At 40.3% G+C, this 16,967-nt stretch overlaps 1 protein-coding gene across 3 annotated transcripts; it reads right to left on the bottom strand.

Annotated features, from left to right (window-relative positions):
* Nucleotides 1–6: 6 nt before the first annotated feature.
* Nucleotides 7–16,926, bottom strand: SEPT2 (septin 2). 3 transcript variants are annotated; one of them, XM_017826265.1, is made up of 13 exons: nt 16,834–16,926; nt 14,260–14,292; nt 13,015–13,135; nt 9,774–9,860; nt 8,766–8,889; nt 7,405–7,539; nt 7,053–7,170; nt 5,622–5,723; nt 5,179–5,324; nt 4,448–4,531; nt 2,600–2,657; nt 601–713; nt 7–194 (listed from the first exon to the last, which is right to left on the bottom strand). In XM_017826265.1, the coding sequence occupies exons 2-12, from the start codon at nt 14,266–14,268 to the stop codon at nt 609–611; spliced, it is 1,089 nt and encodes a 362-aa protein (XP_017681754.1). In that variant the 5' UTR covers nt 14,269–14,292; nt 16,834–16,926; the 3' UTR covers nt 7–194; nt 601–608. The 3 variants fall into 3 exon arrangements, with proteins under 3 accessions (XP_017681754.1, XP_017681755.1, XP_017681756.1); XM_017826266.1 differs by lacking the exon at nt 16,834–16,926 and adding an exon at nt 16,749–16,823; XM_017826267.1 differs by lacking the exon at nt 16,834–16,926 and adding an exon at nt 16,465–16,522.
* Between the last annotated feature and the right edge of the window lie 41 nt (nt 16,927–16,967).

Genomic DNA, 16,967 nt, shown 5'->3' with positions numbered 1-16,967 from the left:
AATGTGTATAATATATAAAATATTGTGTGACTACATGTTACAAAATACATCTCACAAGAGTTACCACAGAACATTCCCACATTAAATTCTACAGGAAACTCCAAGTCACATGGGAGCAAGAGGCATCCTTTCTGCTCCAACACCACTGCAATCCAACTCCAGAAGGTCTCCTTTGAGTCAGGAGATAAAGTCATCTAAAAACAAGGCAGGAAAATACAATTTCAGATCAGCTGTCTTCTCACAGTTAGAGACCCAAAAGAACTGCACATATTTTATAAGTCACAAGGAAACAACGACTGCATCATGAGCTTAGAATCACCTGTTTAAACTGTTTCAAAGACTTCTTCCATGGTTCGTACCAGCACATATTGTATTGACTTTCTGGAAAATTTGCATATACACATACACACAACACCACCACAACGACTCCAAGCCATTTCACTGTCAGTGAATCAGCAGTTAATATCCTTAAAAATTAAAACTGAAATTGAAACCTCTGGAAACTCACCTCACAAACATTTTCCCAGAACGTCTTAATGCCAATCACACCAGTGAACAGTTAAAGGAGAAGCCCTTCAAGTGGCTGTTTGAACACCTTACCCAAGTCTTTACACGTGGTGCCCGTGAACTGCACTGCTGTCACCTTCTCCACTCTGCATCTGCATCTGCATCTGCGCCTGCATTCTCGCAATCATCTCCTGCATGCGACGCAGCTGCAAGAGTAGCACAGAATTCTGCAGACTGATCTCCCCTCAGAACAGAATTCTCCACTGTCACCAACCTATTATTTATTTATATGAGAGAGGGATCTCATTTTCTTTATCTGACCTTGGGTTATGGTATCTTCTACTGCTCTTCATCCCTGAGGAGGTTGGCATTTACTGACTGAAGTGAACAGGCTTTGTTATTGCACTGTGGGATAGGATTTTTTAAGCATTCCTGAATGGAAGTCTCTGAAGTTAAATGCATAAAAATGATGGTGCTGAAGTGCTGAACAAACACTTACAGTTACTAAAGTTTAGTGCACCAGAAGAAAAGCAGCTTGTTTGTGTCCCTCCAAACTATACCAGTATTTGCCACCAAAAAAAAGAAAATTGTTAGGATTACTCCCCAGTTCCCTTGCTAGTGATGACTAGGTGGAAGCAAGTACTACAGGCAAACCATCCAAGGAAACATAAGCATGATTAAACTTGGTTGAAGGTCAGTTTTAGAGCATTGCAACATTTAATCATAAAGTAATTATGTAACTCAGCTACTAAGATTAATTCAACCCTGTTGCACATTCAATACTTAAATCCTTTTATTGTACCCGGCTCTGAGAGGTGGCAAGTGAGCATCACTGGAACAATTTTGGGTGCCTTTGCCTTTTTGCACTTACACTGTAAACTCCAACTAAACAGTTAATTTTAACAATGAAGTTAAACCTGTAGAACATTATACTATTCTTTTTTTCATGTTCTTTGAAACAACAACCCTTTTCATTTTTACTCTCTGCTTATCTTTTGAGACCTGTGTCACCACTAAGATCACTAATAGAAAGCTGAGCATCTGCTTGTGCTGGGGCAAGTCAAGGAGCTCATCTAACTCAGCCCTCTCTCCAATACTGGCTCTTAGGAAGCACATGGAAGAGCCTGAACAGTAGATGCCCACTCCCAGTACTTACCCACACACACTCTCAAACTCCAGAATCTGTCCCTTTGGAACTTGCTAAAACAAAAAATTCTACCTTTGCATTTAGGGAGCACATTCATGGAGAAAGCAAAGTCTCCAGTCTCTCAGCATTTTTGGGCTTATCTGCTCAAAAATATCTTCTTATGCACAAATTCCATGCCAATGAGTTCCATAATTTACAGACTATCTTAGAAGCATCTCTTTTAACTTTAACTTTTTTAAATCAGCCACCTGTTAATCCCATTAACCAAGACCTCTTGCTTGTACAGTAGATTCCCATTCATCCTGCCACCTATAATCATGTAAGCCCCTTTCCTTTCTGGCATCTACTTCTCAACAAGAGCACTAACCTCATCTCCCCTTGTACAGGACCTGCTTCAGGTCTCCACTTCAGCCTTTCTGCCCACTTTTTGCTATTCACTGCACTTTTTCTAGTCTTGGATATACCCTTTTTGAGTTAAGGATACAACAAAAAGAGCATTAGTTACCCATTACGAATTTGTCATAGTGGCAGAATGAGAATTTCTGTTTCATTCTTTATTCCTGACCATTCCTGCCATCATTCCCTCCTTTGCTGCAGAGCTGAACTTTTTCCCAGCCTGCAGTTGTTAACTGTAGAACCTTTACATGTTTTGTGAGATTGCTCCTCCTTGCCCACACAGTGTGTGTTACATCCCTTGCTGAGCACTATAATGGAATGGAGTTTTACCAGATTCCACTTATTCCAACAAATCCCTATCCTGAGACTGCTCTACACCTCTTTGCATTCTGTTTTCATAGTGACCCTTACATAACTTCATATTGGCAAATATACATAACTGCCTTTTCCTTTACAAATTACCAAGACCATATAAATAATTTGACCTAAAGCAGTGATACAAGAACAAAAATTCCCCCATTACAAGAATACAAAATTCTGTCATCTTACTTCCGCTTCCTTCTCAAGCAGAATCTGGTCTTTATTTACTTCTTCATCTTCTATTTTCCTAAAATAAGATGAGTATTGTCAGAAACATAAAACCATTAAGGTTGGGAAACCCCTCTAAGATCATGAAGTCCAACCATTAATGCAGCACCGTGTTCACCACTAAACCACGTCCCCAAATGCCACATCCACAAACCTTTTGAACTCTTCCAGGGATGCTGACTCCACCACTGCCCTGAGCAGCCTGTGCCAATGCCTGATCATCCTTTCAGTGAAGAAATTTTTCCTAATATCCAATTTAAACCTTCCCTGGTGCAATTTGAGGCCGTTTCCTGTTGTTCTGTCATTTGTTACCTGGGAGAAACGACTGACTCCCACCTAGCTCTATCCAAGATCACCTACTGCTTTGCTAACAGCTTCCTCCTACTCCAGGTCACAACAGGGAAGATCTAATGGATCTAATCAAGCAAGTGCCATCAAAAATGCAGAGTGAACAAACTCTGCATTTGAGGTTAAACAGATTGTCAAAAAATCCTCTGTGCCCAAAAACCTCTGGGAACATTAATGAATACAGGCAACAAGCACCTACTGCCAAGCCCTCCTATAGGACAGGAGTTTCAAGCTTGAAATAAACTCACACACAAACTACCCTCACTTATAGTAAACCTGACTGAATTCTAACACCCATTTCAGAAATGTGAAAACAAAGGTATATGGGCCACTTCACTAGACAAGACACCAAAACATGTTTTAGTTTCACATACCCCAACTTAACAGCAACCTCTTGCCACAGGTCACTGGCAGAGGCAATTTTAAATCCTCTAAAAATTTTAAAAATTGTTTTAACTCTGGATGACCTTAGGTATCAATACTTCTAAGGCCTTCCTACACATCTGTTGGATAACAAGCACCAGAACTGGGAAATCTGGGGGTTTTTACCTTGAACTTCAGAAGTCAGGATCTAAAAGCCAGGAGAGAAGAGCATTTCATCTTGCCTGAAGGGCAAAATTGGACTTGTAGGCCAATGCTACAGGCAGAGACAAACTCCTTTGGCTGAAAACTGCCCAGGCATGTGACAAAACCTCTGTCAACAGCAGGATGGCAAAAGTTTTGCAAAATGCACCAAAGCCCCCGAAATGTGCGATTCGGAACCCTCTAGTGGCTGCAGTAAGAGATGCAGCTGAAACATCTAAACCAGGAAACACCCGGTTTTCCACAAAACTCACCAACTCAACTTTACAAATCCTGCTACTGCAGTTAAAAATGGGGTGTTCTGCCCTTCTCTCTTACCAGGAAAGCCGTGCCCTACTCATCCCAGCTCAAAATAGGGCTGACAGCCCTGTGACTGAAAGGGGCTTTACATTTTCTATGTAAAGAAAATGATTTATACACGTCACGTTTAAGAAAGCACTACAAAAGAACTCAAATATCTTTTTTTTAAAGACACAGTCCAAATATTCCAGTTGTTAATTCTGAAAAAAAAAAAAAATCCACTCTTTTAAATATATCAGCCCTGACCTAACTTGCAGGGTTTTTTTAGACAATGTTTATCATAGACATCCATCCTACTTATGTACCTCCAGCATTCCAATCCAGCTGTGTTCATGTCTCAGACCAAAGCACAGATCTAACTGTTCCTTTTCAATGCCACAACTGTCTCTTTGGATTTACTAAACACTTTTCCTTACACTCATTGTAAGCTGGACGATTGAATTTGGTGCTTCCTGGAGCTACAGAGCTGCCCTGGATCTAACAAATCTTAGCAATGAAACGATAGGTGAGACACAGGGAGACCAAAAAATAAATTCAGAAGAGGAAGGAACAGCATGTAGAGAGACATGAGCCAACAACCTGCCGCCTCGTTTGAGCCTTTCAGAGCGGAAGTTCTCATAGTGAAGGTCCTGGGTCACCTCCTGAAGGTCTTGCATATGGGTGCTGGAGGAAGAAAAGTAATTAAAAGATGAAACATCCCTGTGTCACATCAGCTTGCTTAACCAACTCTCACATTCAGCACTGCCTCAGCTTAATGTGCTTAGCATGCACACCCTCTTAAAATACTAATTTACAAGGTAATTTCAGTTAAATCGGTGCAGTAAAGGGGCCACCTCAGCCCCGAGGCTGCCCTGACTGAAGCTGTCCTCATGGGGAGTCCTTTGAAGCTGGGCAGGAGAAACAGAGTAGCAAAGCCTGTGAAAAAACAACCAGTGGACTTTTGAAATCTCCCCCTTTGCAGATGTATCTATCTATAGATACACTGAAATAAGCACAAGGCCTCAAACAAGGTGTTTTATGTTCCTGGGGGTTTGAATGGTGCTACAACACTGCATTCCACAAAAGAATTAGACAAAAGACTATTTTCACAGAATCACTGAGCAATTCAGATTGGAGAGAACCTATTGGGCCTACGTGGCTCAATCCCTGACTAGGCCTAGCTCAGCCAGGTCAGGGCTGCTCATGGCCTCCCCCAGCCAAATTCTGAATGTCTCCAAGGATTCCACAAGGATTCAAACTCCCAATACAGTGCTTGAGCACCTCAGTGATTGTTTTTTAAGCCACCATTTAATTGGAGTTTTCTAACTTACATTAACATGGTCCTTAGCTTCAGGAAGTCATTATGCTCCGGATTCTCCACTTCAACTACACCCCATGGGTAGAGCCGACCTCTAACTTTTTTACCTTTGGCTTCAATGAGTTGATTGGATCCCACTACACAAAATGGGATGCTGGCCTGAAAGCCAAAAGTGCAGAAGTTACTAATAATGAACAAGGACAAACAACTCCAAGAACAACTCTTGTTCGGCTCAGGACTGCGTACTATGGTAATAAGTTGGTAATTCTTTTAATTTGGAGGTGTTAAAAAAAATAAATGTAATTGTTGCCATCATCTTCCAGCTAGGGAAGCCTGAGCACAGAGACACAGTGACTCACTCCAGGTCTCATCTCAGGTCTTGTTCTAAAGCCATCTGAGCAGTCTGAAGAAATACAATATATTATTCACATATGTAACCTGTGAAGCCAGTCACACCTTTAGGAGTCTGGTCTGCTCTTTAAAATCTTCATCCTCATCTGATTCAGCATCAGGCAGGTGATAAATCTTGATGCCGTGCTCTTCTATTTCATCCAGAATCTGAGATTTGTAATGTAAGAAATCCAGATAATATACATGTAGAGTCAGTATTTTTAGATCTTAACGTAAAATTACTTACTACAGTCTCTTAAAAAATCTGGATCTATCTTACTGATCCAAATTACTCGACAAGGATTTGTTTTTAAACACCATATTTCTTCAGGATATTCAATAACTACTTGCTACAGACTTTCAGACAAACAATAGTGTTCACATAAACACTGTCTTTTTTTCTTTTTTTTGTAATAATAAAAGCACTGACTCAGAAGCCACAGCCTAAACCTCCTTGCTCTTACCTCTGAATTACTACTTGGGTGGTAGAGGTGGGAGTGTTTAAAAAGCTAGCTGAGCTACAGACACAACAAATACTTTTTTCTCTCTTCATGACTGCCAAGAATGGCATCTGCAGCTGGAATCCATTTGCCATAAACCCAAATTTTGCTCTTTAAAAAACAATAAAACAATCTTTATTTCTGCAGAATTCTAGCACAATAAGTATTTCTAGTAAAGTCTATGCCTTTTTATTCCAAATCAGGTAAGATAGCTATAAGGATTTTCAGAATAACTGAAAAAAAAATCACAGATAAAGTTTTAAATATAAGAGCTAAGACTGGATCAAGCATGCCTTTTGGAAAGTTAATTCTAACCCTCCTTTCTAAACTTCATATCTCTTATTAACTCATGATGGTTTGTTGACTCCTCCAGCCTTTGCTCTCCTGCTCTCCCTCCAGCAAATATGGCATCAAGTCCTGCAAGACTGAATGTGTTAAGAGCTCTTGCCTCTGGAAGAAAGAACTGGAATGTTTTAGAAGAAGAGTGACACAGGGGAAGAAAAACAACCCCAAAATCAGAAACATCTCAGAAAATCTCATTTTTCAACCATCAGAATTCTGACTGGGTAAAAAAAATAATTAAAAAAAATATACATATATATATATATACATATATATATATATATATATATACACACACACACATATTCTAGATGCAGTCTCTGCTTTGGGACTGATTAAACAGGTAAGAGAACAATTACCATCAGCAAATGTATCTAAGTATTTTTCCAGAGTTTCAAAATGCAGTCATAATGTAATTGTAAATGTAGCCAATCTGCCATTTTGCAAGCAACATTCTAAGGACAATTTCTCAGTTAAATACATAATAAAATAATTTACAAGATATCAAACTACGTATTAAATGATGTTACACTGTGCAGGAGATTATATTTTACACAGCTAGGGCAGAGTAAGTTTAATGAGTGACCCTCTCTTCAGTCACCATACTGCTACAATCAAAGGACAACACATTTCTGCAAGCCAGAAAAACACTCACCCTTTTCTTTAGTCTCTCTCGCTCTTTCAGAGAAAGAGTATCAGCTTTTGCAATCACTGGTACAATATTTACTTTGTTGTGTATGGCCTTCATAAACTCAACATCCAGAGGCTTAAGGCTAAAATCAAAATACGGAAAAAAGTTTTATTTATTTTTACTCTAAATTACAATTTACGTTCACACCAAATAAATATCTCTCTCTACACAGAGAGAAAGAACACATTCAACTAATGCCAGCAGTTATAGCACTTCCTTAAGTGATGGCAACCTGATTCTGAAAATCTAAGTCAACAGGCACGAACAAAGTCCCTGAAATAAAGTAATGTAAAAAAAAAAAATGACAAACACCTACCCATGACCAAATGGTGAAATGAAATAGAAGCAGCAATGAACCCGGTTATCTATGATGTGCCTCCTGTTCAAACCACTCTCATCGTGCAGGTACCGCTCAAACTGCTCGTCAATGTAAGCGATTATGGTCTTAAAACTGCAAAATAAATATGGATTTGAGAAATCACCAAATGGTCAATCACTGCGGAGCTGTTTCAAAGGTAATATCATAACAACAAGACATCCTGCTGATGAGCCAACCTTCTGATGGAAAAAAAATTCATTTATTGATTCTGTAGGACTGGAAAAGGAGAAGCACACATATCTTAAAACTTTTAGTTGAATTCTAGAATAACAAGATACTATGTGTACTTTTTTAATATATATTGTAAGATAAAATATACATATATGTAACACAACTTCAGTTCTGCAAAAAAATTCTCTTGGGTTAGTATTTATATTTTGATTAGCATCGATCACACACGTTCCAGATAATTTAAGGTTCTTGTCCCAAATTGATTTAAAATCATAGAACGGTTTGAGTTGGAAGGGACCTTTAAAGATCATCCAGTTTCAAACAGGGACACCTTCCACTAGTCTGGGGTGCTCCAAGCTCTTTCCAAAATGAACACTTCCAGGGAGGGGGCAGCCACAGCTTCTCTGGGCAACCTGTGCCAGTGTCTCAACATCACCACTGTGAAACATTTCTTCCCTCTTCTTTCAGGTTCAAACTGTTGCCCCCTGTTCTGTTACTACAGGGCCTGAGATTACACAGTTCCTACCTTGAGGTTCAGAGGCCTGAGAGATGTAGGGAAAGGGATTACCTTTGGAAACTGATTGCCAGTCATCTCAAGATTATTTCTCAGCATTTACTACAATGTAAATTTGTAAAAAAAAAAAAACCTTCAAAGCAAACAATCAAAACCAAAGATGATGAAAAGCACTTAAAAATGAAGCACAGAATCTGAGAATGCTCAGGTGAACGTGGGCAAGATCTAAAGGTGGATTTTTGTTCACAGTAAAGACTAGATGATTTGCTTTCTCAGAGCACTGTTGAAATTCTTGTGTCCCATTACTTTGTGACTACAGGTTAAGTCAAGGTCACTTTTCACTTAAAGCTCTTTCAAGCTTAAGAAAGTCGACCGGGAAAAAAAAAAAACAAACGTGTGTGTCACAAAATTTATTTCAAGCTTTGTTTTTACACGTACTTGAATTAATCCATACCACTGAAGTCGAGCTTCCTCAAAATTCGAAAGCACGGTTTTCTAAAAACCACAAAAAAAAAAAAAAAAAATCACACCTCATATTCAGCGCTTCAGGGACATATATGAAATGTATGTCTGCCTGCACAAACAGAGCAAAATGAATTCCCTGTGCACACACCAGTCTCGGCAGTTGATGGCATCCCCGTATCCCGGGGTATCCACCACCGTCAGTCGCAGTTTCACGCCTCTCTCTTCGATTTCAACCGTCGAGGCCTCGATCTGCACGGTGCGTTCGATCTTATCTGAGAGACAACAAACGGCACGGTTCAGAACCGGGTTTGGGAGGCCACGGCATTTTGAGACAAGCTCCAAAGGCTAACTGGCAGATACAGCCACATAAATATTATTCCATGGATTACATTCCAAGGCCCTGGTGACAGCAAGACTCAATACATAAATTCTTCAGATGTTGTTAAGTATGAGACTTCACACTTTTCTTTAATATACTGGAGAAACTAAGGCAAAGGGGACTGAGACAAAATTGTAGGTAATTGGAGAACAACGTGAAATTATATGTAATGGATTTTTTTTCCTAAGGCTGAATGTGATAAGTAATCATCAGCTAGTAATCATCAGCTAAACTATTAAAAAGGAAGTAATTCAACAACTACCAAAGGGGGAAAAAACAGCATCTTCCTCTATTTTCTTACAATATTCTCTTTTGTTGGATAATTGTATGCCTTGGTTAACAGTATAAAAAAAGGACAAGAAGAAGAAGAACAGGAGGTGAAGTTCACATTCACTAAATACTAACCCAAAGCAAAGAAATTAGGATGCAAGTTCCAAGCAGGTATAAACAATTCATATGTTTAAAATTGCAATTGATTAAAAACTAAATAAAGCTTCTGACTGTTTATCTTTCTGTGACACAGTGACTTTCTTTAAGCAAAAGAAGGGATCAACTTTCTAGGTGCTAATAGAATACACCCAAGGACTAAATAATAAATATCCCACAGACATTGGGTGCAGAGGAAACCAATTCTGTGACACAGTTCAAGGTTCAGGAAATACATTAGAAACTGTTACAGCTAGGAATCACTGCTGATTGTTATCAAATTCCCAAGATTAAAGCATTCAACTCCAAAAATCATCAAGCACAGAGAAACTAGAAGGAAGGTGTGTTTACCAGCAGCTCCTGGGATTATCCTTTCTGGGTAGAGATCTGTCAAGAAGAGGCTGTTTATTAATGTAGATTTTCCCAATCCAGATTCACCTGCAGTTCAATACAAAGATAAATTCAAAATATTTACATAGATAATTTCGACTGTATCCAGACAGTATTATCTGACTATACATTTTTTTCATGTTTCTTTCAAATTAAAATTTTACAATTTACAATTTTGCACTGGAGAAGTTTGCACAAAAAGGTTGAATAACAATTTTTACATCTCTGCTTTATAATGCACTTTCCCTGAGCTTTCACTGATGATTTGTAATTAAGTCTGCTAGTCAAGTGGAGATCTGATCAACTTAAACTTAATATTTCCCATTTCATATCTCCTGATTTTTTAAGGCATGGTTTTCTCTTATCACTCCAGAACGTGAAAGATCATACCCAGTGAGAAACTAGATCTTGCCTAGGCTATATCATCAATTTAAACAATGAAAAAGGCATTGTCTGTAGACCCAGACATCATAAATGAGGATTTATTTCTGCTTTTTATGCTAATATGGCAAACAAGAACCCAAGGAAAGAGAAATATGCCACGATCACTGAGCATTCTTTTCACACTGATGAATTTGGGCATTACCATATTGGACCACAAATAGATTTTGGTTCTAGGGCTACTGACTAAGCCACGAGGAAAAAGTTCAAAGGCCAACTAATTAGTTCAAGATCAAGATCTTAATCAGAACAAATGTTCACAGCATAAAAAAGAGCAGCCTCTTGAAGTGCTCGGTCCCTGAATTCACTGAAAGGATCCTTTTCTAGAATTTTAGCTTTATTTCAGGTGTCGATAGAATTAATTAGGAAAATTAGATGTTAAAAATGGTGGGCCACGTAATCTCTAAGTAAGGCAGACTGTTCTGCAATAGGAGTCTGACTAAAATAACTGAACAAAAGAAAAAAAAAAAAAAGATGGAAATCGTTTTTAAGCAAATATTGGAGTAGGAGGTGCCAGTTTTTAATGCCTCACAGAATGCAGCTCTGGAAATCAGACTGTACCAGTGCAGCCTTCACCAGTGGAGACATGCACCCAGAGGAACTCAACAGTCACATGGAATCATTTCAGCAAAACCAAAAAAAAAGTATGATTTCATCCAGTGCCACATACCATACTTTCAGTTTGGGTAAATATTATACATTAACCAAATCAGTTTTCATAGTTGCTGTCAAGGATTATACTGGCTACAGTAGTTTAGTGACTCTCAAGTGAAATAACTATTTAGATGAAGTCATAGCTTAACAATGGGAATGAACACAAAACTGTTAATAAATACAAGTGATTTGGATTTCTTTGGGAGCAACACAGCCAAGCAGCCAAATCCAGCTCGTATTTTCAGACACCACAGTAAAAAGCAGGAAAAAAAAGTGCGAAAAAGAAAAATCATTGATCAGGACTCTGTCGGTGCAGACAGCTTTTAAAGAAGTATTGTCATGCTCAGAAATGAAGAAGGATGGCAACTCAATGAAGAGTGATAGTTCACTGTGACACATCCCACAAGAGAACATACTTAAACCCTGTGCATATTTGAAGGGGAAGAATTCACATTCCAAACTGCTGAAATAATCAACAATTTAAAGCACAGTTTATCTTACATCAGCTGCCTCCCTCTGCTAGTGTATCTTAAAATACCGCTCCAAATTTTCAATGAAATGACTTTTTTTCCAAGTTCTGTTTTTGTAGTTTTCATTTATCCCTCAAAATTTTGGCAGGCAACGACTGTAAGGTTCCATTTTACTCTGACATGGGTGGATTAATTGCCTTTCTGATACTCTGACACGATGTTATTTCCCCTCTATTTCTATTTTACAAGGGGCTAGAAACAACTGTTGGTCTATATAATTTTACATTGTTTTCTGCCAGGACCCTTTTACATGGCACTGTGCGCAATTAGTCTCAAAGAAATCTGGAAATTAAGTTTAGCTGCAGCAGAGAAAGCACATTTTTTCTTTCTCACAACTTTCAGGTTTCTAGGCTCACTGAGCAGTAAATTCTGAAGAGTTACAGTAGATACCATAATTTGAAACAGCTGCTTATAGTTTGGCTTTACCCTTAGATTTTATAAGACATCCTTTATGGTATCATCCAAAGCTAATCCAGGGAAAGATACAGTGAACAACTATGACAAAATTCTAGGAAGCCAAAGATAAGGGCCAAGTCTGTCCAACAACAAAGTACAAAAGACAGGATAAAAGCAGTGCTAGGGCAGTCATTTGGCAAAACTAATGAAAGGTTTGAGAATACAGACTCTCCCTGTAACTACTGGAATACAAAGCAATTAAGAACTTAAACACCTCCTACCCTGTACTATCTCACCCCTCCTGCTCATTCCCACTGTGATCTCTCTTGGACAAGTCTAACACACAAATGGGATTTACTTCTTGTAGTGCCAGGCAATAAAGAGCCTAATTCTATTAGGGTACTTTTTGCAAAAGCCTATTTAAAAGCGAGAATGGCAGAGTTCAAACACCAAAACTCAGAAGTTACAGCGCCCAACAGGAGAGACAGAGAAGACATCCAAGTCTGATTTGGGAGTCCACAGAACTTTGAAGAACAGCAACCGACTTCTCAAAGGACCAAGATATTTCTGCAGACACTTTCCATTTCAGATACCAACACAGACTCTTAATTATCAAACAGAATTGCACTGTAAATTAAAACTGCTAACAGAAAATCACGATCCGTATAAAAAGTAACAGCTCACATCAAAACCGACTCTCAGTCTTTCTTTTACAAGAGTATTTAGAAGGGGTGGAAAGATCAGAGTTCAGATTGTTTTGAACTACAGAAACATAAACAACATTTTAAATAGAATGTTCTCCTTAATACTAGTCTCTTAATAAAAACGTGGAAATGAATAGAGACTGCATTCAAATGCAAAACCAGTTTAAAACTACGTTTTAAATGGAATGCTTGAAAATTGTAAGACAGGAGAAAAAGAAGGAAGAAATAATTACTGGAGTGCATAACAGAATTTCTTTGCCCACAAACTTATTAATGTATTCAAACATAGTTTGTAGTGTGGAAAACAACTGCTGCAGGAATTAATAAACTATAAAAAATAAAATTAAAGAATTATAAAAGAAAGTACAGGAGAGTTCCTGGTGCAAGCTGGAGTCTTACAATAGTGGAAGTAAAATTCATTTTAACTTCAAATTCCCCGTGAGCAATTTTGAGAAAGACTATAAAATGTTTCCTTACCAACCACCATAAGAGTAAATTCAAACCCCTTTTTCACAGACTTTCGGTGAACCTGATTGGGAAGGTTTGCAAATCCAACATAGCCAGGAGTTTCTGGATTGGTAAACTGAGCAGGCTGTTGCTAAAAATGAAATAAAAGAAGACAATAATAAGACATATTTATTTGTATAACTGCCTTCCTTGTTTATTTCCAAGGGTTTGAAGCTGCCTGACATATGGAGGGGAAACCACTCAGAGGTTCCTACTATTCAACAGTTTCACTTAGAAGTACAGAAAACAACAATGACCTACAGCATAAAAAAAAATTTCATTTATTCAGCTCTCCAGCCAAGATCGCCTTAAGTAGAAAGGAAACAAAATCCCAAACAATAATTTATCAAAGTGTGACAAAGTACGAAGTGCAGTCACTGATTCCACACTTCAAACTGTGTCTTCACACACAGTTAAAATAAAAAAGCTTGAGTCCAATTTGTATGGACTTGAATCAAAAGATGACCATTTCTAATCCACTTCTAGCACGTTCAAAAGGAAAACCCTGAGCAGCTCATGAAGTGACAGTTTTCTGCTGCAAGTGCTCTTCAGAGAGCTCTCCAAGTGGGGGGAAGGGGAATTTACACAGTAGGGTTTGGAATGCCCACTACTACAAACATGGCAGAGAAATCTTTAGGTCTCTTAGTTTTCCTCTTCAAACACATTACTCAAGCACCTTTTATCATTCATTTCACTCCAATAAGCCAACAGAGATGTTTTACACATCATACCAAATCCTGGGGGCCAAGAATTAGGTGAATCCCAGCATGCCAATAATATTGTAGGTTACCACCAAGCCTTTTAATGAAGGATTTTACTGAAAAATCACTTGGTTCTATTAGTAAATGAAGAAATTAGATCTAAGAACATAATTTCCTGAAATGATTCCTGCTCAAAACAAAGTAGCACAATGGAAGTTTCAATGAAGATGCACCAGGGAGCTTATACACAACTCCATGACCAAAATTAAATCCTTCCAAGAGTATTAGTTAACTGCAGAGGTTTATACTTGCAGGAGACTAATTCAATGTATGCTTTACATCACTCAATATTTCAATATCATGTCTTCTAAATGTGAATTCTCTCTTATGGACTGTTAGTAAAGCATACATCAAACACAACGTAAGTTGCACATTTTATCCATGAAGATTAATATTTAAAAACAAATTATCTGTTTCACATTGTTACATTGGAAGACAGAAATGTTATTCTTACCTTGGACATTTTTAGGAAAGGACGGGAACAAATCTGGAAAAACAAAGTTTTTTCAGTTTATTAAAAATTGTACAAGAAAAAAAAAAGGCAACAAATCAGCGTAATATCCACTGTTGTAATTAAAAGAGCAGCATTCCTGACTGGATGTCCAGATTCCGAAACAGTGTCAATTCCTTCACAGGGTGCAAGCATTTGACTCTTCTGTACTAACGAGGGGCAGAATTTTCAGCTACCATTGTTCCTACGAACGTGGCCAGACAATAAATGCGAGCAACACGAACGTGGGGGGCTGAAGGCACCAGATGTGCGACAAACCATTCTGAAGCCTGGAAGGTTCACAGCGTTTCCGGAACCAAACCAAACACCCTGCTCAAGGTCATCTTGCTCTGTACAGGAAACAGTTTTTTTCAAAGCTAAAAAACCCCCAAACTCATGTATTTTTTTTTTTTTCTCAAGCCTCCTTCCCCTCACCATTTCCGTTCAGGCTTGAGCGTTCTGTAAAGAGCCAACAGTTTCAACATGAATCTTTTCCTCCTCCTCTTTCATCTGGATGCTTGCAAACTCAGTCATTTTACCTTCTGTTGCCAATATAAAATTTTCATGTGCAGCTGCATGTAAAATACAAAATAGGCGCAAAAAATATTTTTCCTAAAAGGTTTTTTTAAAAATTTCTCATCCAACACCTCTACGTAAAAGTCTCTTGACAGACAGAGACTCGTCCACAGTCCTATCACACTGACTTGCATGAGTTGAAGAGATCAAGGTTTTTACTGTGACAACATAAAAATGTCAGCATATGCTGGTATCTGTAAGTGAGGAGACCACAAGTCCCCTTTCTAGACCCTCCCCTACCCCTAATCAAAAAGTATCTGTTCCCACTCCCTAAGCCCATAGTCACCTTTTCTCTAGCTAGCTCATTACCACTTTTATTCTACAGATTTGAAACTATCACTGCCTGATTCTTTCCATCTTCCAAGCGGATTTTTGTCAGCAAGTTCAGCATCATGTGAAATGACACCAAACTGCTTCAGCATGCAGCACCCTTCAGTCTGTTCCTCCCAGCAAAGAGCCATCTTGAGTCAAAACAAACTGCCCAGCGTCAGACCAAGGGAGCCCTACTTTTTGTGCCAGGCAGAAGGTAAAGTTGTTTCAAATTGGGGATGATTTCTAGGATCTGCTTCTCAAAGCTACTGTATATCTGTATACGTACACAAATTGCAACCTCATTTAGGTTTGCAAAGATGCAGCTTTTTAGCTCAGAGTGACTACTTCACTGGTTAAGAGTTACCGAGTTACTTCCTGCCCCCCTCCATCCCAGCAATCATTTCAATAAGGAAGAGGTGGTTTCTGAGAAAGAATTCCTAACGGGAGGGACAGAGTACAGATGTTGAACATTGAAGCCATTTGGTGTCCTTTTTCATGAAGCTGAACTTAAGTGATAACAATCCGGCACCCTGGTTACTCACATAAAATAAAAACTGGATAACATGTTTCTCAAGTGAAATATCACACTAAAAATAAATTCCAGTATCTGCAACATGTATACTGGTCTGCGACCGATGAATTATTCAACTACTTAAGAGGTTATCCGTGAGCCCTTTATCATCATGCAAGATTGCTCTGATAGCAACTCTTCCTTCCAAGAGTGTTTCCTGACAGCTGATGTCATTGATTCCTGCTTAACCATCCTCCACGAGCGATTTTCAATGCCAAACAAAACTAGATCCTGCTGGAACACATAAGAACATTCTTTTCATTTGTGAGACTTATCTGTCACCCAACTATTTCTCAGAAGCAGGCGAAGAGAGGAGGAAAGTTTCTCACAGCTACTAAGAAACGAAGCAGAGTTATGCAGATGGCTACAGCTCCATTATGTTTTAACATATGGACCAAGCACAGAAATATTTCACGTATGATCTTTCCCGCAGCGTTCCCCTCGGGGCTGAGCACTCCCACACAGGCAGGACTCAGCCTTGGAGGAGTCCAGATTTTCCTCAGGAGCTGGTCGGTGACGTTCCTCACCCCCCGGGTTCAACAGCGCTGCTGGAGTTTTCCACCAGAGCGTGTTCAGAAGCGGCCGCCTCGCCCGCTGTGGGGAGGGCCCCCGCTCGGGGGTCCCACGGCGGCCCACACGACCACCAGGCCCCGCGCTGGCCTCACCTCCCCGGCACCGCCCGCGGCCCCTCCGGCCCGCTCCCTCCTCACCAGCACCGCCCGACCTCGGCCGAACACCCCAGCTCGGGGGGTCCGTCTGCGCGGCTGTAAAGGATAAACTCTTCCCCAGCGCCCCTCCCGGCCCCCTCGTCTCAGCCCCGGCTCGTTACAGCCGCGCAGAGGGACCCCGAGCTGCCGAGAGGCGAGGTAGGGCAGCGCCCGGCGCCCCTCAGCGCCCGGCGCCCCTCACCCGAGCTCTTCCAAGGCGAGGGGAGGCAAGGCAGGGCAGGGCAGCGCCCACTGCCCACCGCCCCTCAGCGCCCGCCGCCCCTCACCCGAGCTCCTCCAGGGCGAGGCAGAGCAGGGCAGCGCCCGCCGCCCCTCAGCGCCCGCCGCCCCTCAGCGCCCGCCGCCCCTCACCTCGCGCCTCCCTCCGCCACGGTCCGCAAGCTCCGCTCCCGCGCGCGCACCGTCAGGGCGAGGAGGCGGTGCCGCCCCGCCCGGCAGGCCCCGCCCCCGGGGCGGAGCAGGGCCCGGCGCGCACGCGCAGGCCC

Source organism: Lepidothrix coronata, unplaced genomic scaffold (assembly GCF_001604755.1).
Source record: "Lepidothrix coronata isolate B3197 unplaced genomic scaffold, Lepidothrix_coronata-1.0 Scaffold125, whole genome shotgun sequence".
Classification (NCBI taxonomy): Eukaryota; Metazoa; Chordata; class Aves; order Passeriformes; family Pipridae; genus Lepidothrix; species Lepidothrix coronata.
The sequence above is the reverse complement of the archived record's forward strand: the minus strand, read 5'-3'. Positions and strand labels throughout refer to the sequence as shown.

Bases quoted from the DNA above. Each gene is read 5' to 3' on its own strand.
- SEPT2 (XM_017826265.1), bottom strand. The intron at 7,171-7,404 runs GTAGGTGTTTGT...TTTTGATTTTAG, and splicing joins ATTTCACCATTTGGTCATGG to CCTTAAGCCTCTGGATGTTG. The intron at 5,325-5,621 runs GTGTGACTGGCT...TTTGGCTTTCAG, and splicing joins AGCAGACCAGACTCCTAAAG to GCCAGCATCCCATTTTGTGT.